Genomic DNA, 6,986 nt, shown 5'->3' with positions numbered 1-6,986 from the left:
CATAGCCAACGATAGTGCAATTCCCCATCTCCCTCCAGTGATCCTGTGTCTGCTTAGCACTACGTGCTCTGCTGCTACGTGTAGATGTGTCCTCAGGATGCACATTAGAGGTGGCGTCAGCCTGCTGCCTATCGCGCCCTGTGGCCTTTGATCTCCCTGGCGTGGTTCCTCAGGAGAGCATGGGGCCGGAGGGCCCTGGCTGGCTTGCTGGTAGTACATGATTCGCCGTGCCACCTTGTTCCGCCCGTTGACCCTGAAACACGTTATTAGGAGGGGAGATACTTGACAGAGCTGGTGACTGCTGTCGTCTCCATGTTGGGAGGCTCCAGGTTGGCCTCCAGTGCTCCCGCCTTCCAGGTGGTGTCTGCAGGGCGCGGGGGTGGGGGGCTCACCTTGGGATGGATGGACATCTGGATGGACTTCCAGAGGCCCCTGTGCCATCTGGCTCTGCCGGCCCAGGCGGCTCCTCATTGTCTGCATCATGATGTTGAATGCCCTCTGCGATGCCCCTCTGTAACTGGATCACACTCTGCAGTGCCTTGCCAACATCCATCTGTATCTGGACACGCTATTCAGTGATGGGGACATGCTCTGGAGAACCTCGACAATGCCCACCTGAGACTGGGACATGCTCCGTAGTACCTCGACAAACTCCCACTTGCATCAGAGACACATCCCCCAGCAACTCTGACATGCTGTTCAGGCCTTCAGCCATGGCCCTCAGTCACTGAGCAATGCCATGGACACCACCACTCATGTTGCTGACGTCGTGCTCCAGGCTCTCCACTGCAGTCGCCACCCGAGCAGTATTGGCCTCAGTGCCATGCATTGCCGCCACCATCTCCTGCGCCCATAGCTTTTGGGACTCCTCCAAGGGGCTATGGACCCACTGGACTGTTGCTGACATCCCCCTCTGAACCTCAAGGGCGCTCCCTAGTGCCTGCATCAGCTCCTGGATAACCTCGTTCAGAGGGTCGACATCAGACTGGGACCCAGCTGGGTGCAGGGGTGCAGCAGACCTCCGACTCTGTCCCACCTGGGCATTCTTGCCACGACTGGATGTGCATCACCAACTCGTGTGGTACTCACCAGATTGTGCCCCAGAAGCCTGTCCACTATTCCGCCCACCGAGGAATGTGTCTGCTCTGGTAGAGGGTGGGGATGACAGCTGTAATGCCTCGACAGTGGCATCCCCAGAGCTTTCCTCTGGGGTGCTTTCGTGGGAGGCTGGGGGAGGTTCTGTGGGCGATTGGACATGTGGTCAGTTGGAGGGAAGGATCATCCTCCTGGCAGTGGATTTTTTGCGGTGCAGGCTAATCTCGATGGCAGTGACCGCTCTGTCCTCTGCCATGCCCCTGACCACCAGGGCCTGTTCCTCGTAGAGGATGAGGACTCTGGTGTCCAGCACCCCGCCCCCACCTGCCTGGGCCTTCCATGTCTGTTATGGGCCTGGGGGGGACAGAGGGACGGAATTGCGAGCCACAAGCTTCATGCATCGTGGGGGTGAGGGCAGGGCATGGTAGGAGACTTGACTACTCACAGTTTGAAGACTCTGATGATGAAGCTTTTGGAGGAGATTCACCCCCTCCTGCTAAGCGAGCACGAGCATCTCCCCGGGAAGGAAAAAACAAACGAAAGTCTGCAAAAAATGCACGAGATGAAAGTGAGGAATCAGACGACAAGCTGTATGAAAAAGACCTGAAGGCTGCCATTGCCCTGTCAAAGGAGGAGGCCTCCCATTCAGCTGACGAGGACATGGGGAGTGAGGAAGATTTGGACCATGGTGTCAGCGATTATGAGGCTTCAAAGAAAAAGTGCAAAAAAGGAAAAAAGACTAAAGCAGAAAAGAAGGAGAAAAGGACACCCAAAAACCCAGAAAAACAGCTGAAGCAGGGGATGAAGAGAGTGAAGACGAAAAAGGCCACAAAGGTGGTCGCCAGAAAAGGCAAACTGCGTCTAAAGCTGCAAGCAAACAGAGAGAGATTCTGCTGGATGATGGAGGGAGTGAAGAGGAGCATGAAGATGATGAAGAGGCTGTTCAAGAAAAAGGGGATTCTGGAAATGATGCAGACTTTTATGTGGAAGATGATGACGACAGTGACTACGAGAGTTCTTTGAAGAAAAGCAAAAAGGAAAGGAAGACCAAAACAGTACCTGAGAAAAAAGAAAAGAAGATGCCCAAACCCAGACTTAGCGCTACAGTCACCCCTGCAACTCCTAGTCCGGTAAAAGGCAAAGGAAAGGGACGGGTTGCTAGCACAAAGGCATCACCGCCTTCAAAGGGGCAGCCACCTGAAAACCCTGCAAAAGAGTCAAAGAAGGAGAAGAGTCCTCCACCAGAAACAAACGAGGAAGAGCCAGAAGATGAGGAGGAAGATGAGGAGGAGGAGGAAGAGGAAGAAGTTAATTCTGGCGATGACTGAAAAATGCAAGGGGATATTTTTTTATATAAGTAGGGATAGAAAATGACTTCACTGACAGCTTGGTTCACAAGGTTTAGACACAAGACTTGTTATGTTTTTCAAGACTGTCCCTTTGTGTGTCCTGCAGACCACTAATAGAATCAAATCATTTAAATTTGGCTTGGCATTTTATGGGAGTTGTTTTGATCTTTTCAAAATTAGGAACTGTAAGCCCAGCACGATGTCTCGTATTTTTGTCAAATCATCTCTTTTGTTTTTGTAATGGCAATATCAAGTAAAGTTGTGAAAATCTGACTGCACCATAAAAGCTTTGCCACAAAACTCAGATGAAGGCAAACTCTTTTGATCTTTTCATTTAAGAAACCTAAGTTTACAGTATCTAATTCTTGTGTACAAAAAGGGCAAACGAGTTGCAAACTTGTAATGTACAAGTACATATATACAACAAGCAGTTTATTTTTTTGAACGTTAACAAAAAAAAAATGCTGCGCATCATTTTCTTTGTCTCCAATGTATTATCTGTCCTTCCTGGGGATTTCTTTATCTGAAATGTTTCACGGCAAAGTTCTTTTTTTGAAACAGAGAACAAGATCAAAGACTCCTGTAAATATAACATCAGCTTAATTATCTCAACCTTGTAAAATGTAGGTGTTGTACATACATGCACATCCTCCCCGTGTGTGCGTGGGTTTCCTCCGGGTGCTCCGGTTTCCTCCCACAGTCCAAAGATGTGCAGGTTAGGTGGATTGGCCATGATAAATTGCCCTTAGTGTCCAAAATTGCCCTTAGTGTTGGGTGGGGTTACTGGGTTATGGGGATCAGATGGAGGTGTTGACCTTGGGTAGGCTGCTCTTTCCAAGAGCTGGTGCAGTCTCGATGGGCCGAATGGCCTCCTTCCGCACTGTAAATTTTATGATAATCTATGAGACAGGCGTGGGCACCACTGCTGGTAATGGGTGGGTTACCAGGGTGTGCTGGGGCACGACGTGGATTTCTGCTTGGGGAAGTGCAGTGCCAACTGCAGGGCCTTCATTAGGGGGAGTGTGGCTGGGGTGGCAGGCAGGATCAGTGTTAGGGGGTCAATGCCAACTCACTGCGTGGCCCAATGGAGGCCATTTAGCTTCTTGTGGCAGTTCTCCTGGTGACACTCCCCATGATGATGGATGCTCCCACTGCCTCCCAGGCGGCCCTGGTGGCCATGAAACTGACCCTCCAACCCCCTCGGGGGAGCAGGGTATCCCATCTGGACTCCACCGCGCCCAACAGTCCGGCCAGGTTGGCATCTCCGAATCATGCAGTGGGCCTGCGTGGTGGCATAGCTGCGTGATGTCTGGGGTTTGCTCTGCGGAAGCAGTTTTGGTGCTGCTCCCACTCTCGTTATCTGGGGAGCTGCCAGGTACGATCCAGGCAAATCGGCTGGTGGAACAGTCATTTCCGCCGTGAAGCCTGTGGGGCATCTGTACCGGCCCTAACTGGTGTTAGATATCGGTAGCCATCTTTCTGGGTCGGTCATCGGGAAGCACCCGTTAATTCTCACTCGCTATCACACTTCGAAACTTTTTCGTCAGATCGCGCCCATAAAGTCTGAACCAGGAAGGGTCAGAATACTGAATGCAAATGTAAAATCAGGAACAGAAGTAAAATAAAAGGAAGTAATAACCGGATTAAGATATGGAGTTAAATAAACAAAATGCAAAAGTTTAAAAAAAAACTCCAACAATAATTAAAAGCTGAAGGAAAGAACCCCCACAATTTCAAAAGGCAATTTTCAGTGCCAAGTTGGTAGTCATAAAGTCAAATCGCAATGTTCGCAGGTACTGGAATGGTCAAGGCCGAACTTTCTCTGGTGAGTCTTATTGCTATCTGAGGTAAGTACCACAGTGTCAACCTGTTCAAAATATTTGAATGGTGAGTGACACGGCAAAATTCAATGTCTGTGCAACATATGGAAGGGCAGCACATCTCGGATTAATTTTCCAAGTTCCATATTGAATTGTCTTCGTGCAGTCACGAGAAGTGACTGTTCGATTTTCACATGAATAATGGTGAGTTTCACTGTTATTTTGACCATAAAATCTGCCTCAATGGAATTGTTGACTATGATAACAATCTCCATCAATTAATCAAAAACCGATCCAGAAATGAGGTCAGGAAAATCCCCAGAGGTTTGAGAACCATGGGTGCAAAGTCACTTTTTGTTCCTCCAGAAAATACTCTCCCAATGTCACTTTTTTCCCCCACTTAGGACATCTTGGTTAAAATTGGTCTAAATATTTTCAAGAAATTATATCATTTGCATTTGAATGAATCAATACTCGGATTCTGATCATGGGATCGGATGATCAGATCACGATGATCAATGTACTGGTAATTTTTTTGCTTCAATCGAACTCGTGGTATTCAGGGGAGAGTTATTGCATATGTGTTGAACCTAGTATCGGTGGCACCCTCATCTCAAACCTAGAAACCCAGACACTTATGCCTTGATCTAGGACCAGTGATGCCCATGTCTCAAACATTGGACTAGTCAGTCATGCCCTTGGCTCCAACCTAGAAAAGATGTCTGCTGAAGGGCCATCAGTGTGACAGGCAAGACCAGTACCAGGGGGTCAATGACAACTCACTGAGTGGCCCAATGGACCTCTTGAATATGGTATAAATGGCATTGAATTTTGACACAACAGATTGTTTAATATCTGTGAAATACCAGCAGCTATCTGTAACATGATACGCGAATGCTGCCATCACTTTAACACCTCAGTGGAATTAACCAACTAAAATTTAAGTTCCTCCACATTAATGATTATAGGCTATTCCATATTGGTTAGATAACGCTATCACATACGAGTTATAGATTAGTCACAGCCAGGTAATTCTAATAGGCCTTGCTCGGTAGCCACATCCCATTTCCATTACAATCATTATCATCGCCTCACTGAAGTTGCTGCAATCAGTTGTTAGAAATGCTCTCTTTGAGCCATTTCTCAATCAGTAAACACTCTGTCTTTGTATCATAATGAATATTTGGCAAACATTTATCGTGTTAAGCATCACAATTCAGCTAAAAATACAAAGAGCAAATTTATTGTTAAAAAAATCACTTGAGACTCTGTGATTATCAGGGTTTACAATTATTATCACAGTGAAAGTTGTCCAGCGCTGAAGGCAGGTAGCAGCTTAATTAATAGTTAATAATCAGGGGTTTGACTTTCTATCCCTGGTGCTATGCACCTTCACAGCCTTGTTACTTACTATAATTACTACCATATACCACTATAATTATCAGGCATATGGGTATAAAGCATTGCAAAACATAAATAGCACTTCTTGTATTTAGAAAACACGATCTGTTTCTGTTGCTAAACCCATGGCAACTTCCATTTGTTAGTGGTTTGAAATGATACAATGTCGTTGCCTCGAAGGGACATTTTGGATTCAAGTGAAACTTACGAAATCATCTCATGTTTTGTATAATTACTTTCAAAAGGGAGGAACAGTCTTAATCCAGGAAACTGTGGACTAGTTAGCTTAGCGTTCAATGATAAAGATGCCAGAATTATTGCGGCCAGATCAGCTGACAAAATATTTAGAGATAGCAAAATATAATAATCAATATAATAAACAGGTGGCACAGTGGTTAGCATTGCTGCCTCACAGCGCAGGGATCTGGGTTCGATTCCGACCTTGGGTGACTGTGTGGAGTTCGCACGTTCTCCCTGTGTCTGTGTGGGTTTCCTCCATTTTCCTGCCACAGTCCAAGGATGTGCAGGTTAGGTGGTTTGGGCATGCTAAATTGCCCTTAGTGTGTCCAAAGGTTAGGTGGGGTTACGGGTGGGGAAGTGGGCCGAGATAGGTGCTCTTTCAGAGGGTCGGTGCAGACACGATAGACCAAAGGTGCTCCTTCTGCAATGCAGGGATTCTATGATTTCTGCAAAGAACATCATGTCCAACCAACCTGACTGAATTATTGGAAGAATTAGTAGAAGGGAAATGAAGTGGGTGCTGTTTACCTGGACTTTAACTAGGCCTTCACTAAAAGACTCATGATAATGGTCTGGACATGTGGGCCGGGATTCTCCGATCCCCCGCCGGGTCGGAGAATCGCTGGAATGACGCGAGAATCACATCACACCACTCCAACACCGGCCCACTGATTCTCCGGCGCCGATTCTCGGGCGCCCGTGAGATCGCCGCCGCGCCGGTCATGGGCCGTTGAAGGCAGCCCCCCGCCGATTCTCCGCGCCTCGACGGGCCGCGTGCCCGCCAAGTTCGGCCGAGTCCCGCCGGTGTAATTTACATATGGTCGTATCCAACGGAACCTCGGTGTTCTGGCTGCGGGGCCGACCTGGTGGGGGAATCCGACTCTGGGGGTTGCCTCCACAGTGACCTGGCCTACCGATCGGAAGGCGGGCTATTTCCATGGGGGAGCCTATGTTCCTCCGCACGGGGCCCCTGTAGGACTCCGTCATATTGCCCGGGGACCGGCATGGAGACGGGAACCCATGTGCATGCGCGAACCCGCATTGGCCCTGGCGCGCATGCACGAACTCGCGCCGGCCGTGC

At 48.4% G+C, this 6,986-nt stretch overlaps 1 protein-coding gene across 1 annotated transcript; it reads left to right on the top strand.

Annotated features, from left to right (window-relative positions):
• The first annotated feature begins 1,434 nt into the window (after nucleotides 1-1,434).
• On the top strand, nucleotides 1,435-3,081 carry LOC119974318 (nuclear ubiquitous casein and cyclin-dependent kinase substrate 1-like). The gene is given in 2 exon segments (XM_038813090.1): nucleotides 1,435-1,887; nucleotides 1,890-3,081. Coding segments are annotated over 2 exon segments (987 nt in total). The 3' UTR covers nucleotides 2,424-3,081.
• The last annotated feature ends 3,905 nt before the right edge of the window (nucleotides 3,082-6,986 follow it).

The sequence above is a fragment of the Scyliorhinus canicula genome, chromosome 12 (assembly GCF_902713615.1).
Source record: "Scyliorhinus canicula chromosome 12, sScyCan1.1, whole genome shotgun sequence".
Taxonomy (NCBI): Eukaryota; Metazoa; Chordata; class Chondrichthyes; order Carcharhiniformes; family Scyliorhinidae; genus Scyliorhinus; species Scyliorhinus canicula.
The sequence above is the reverse complement of the archived record's forward strand: the minus strand, read 5'-3'. Positions and strand labels throughout refer to the sequence as shown.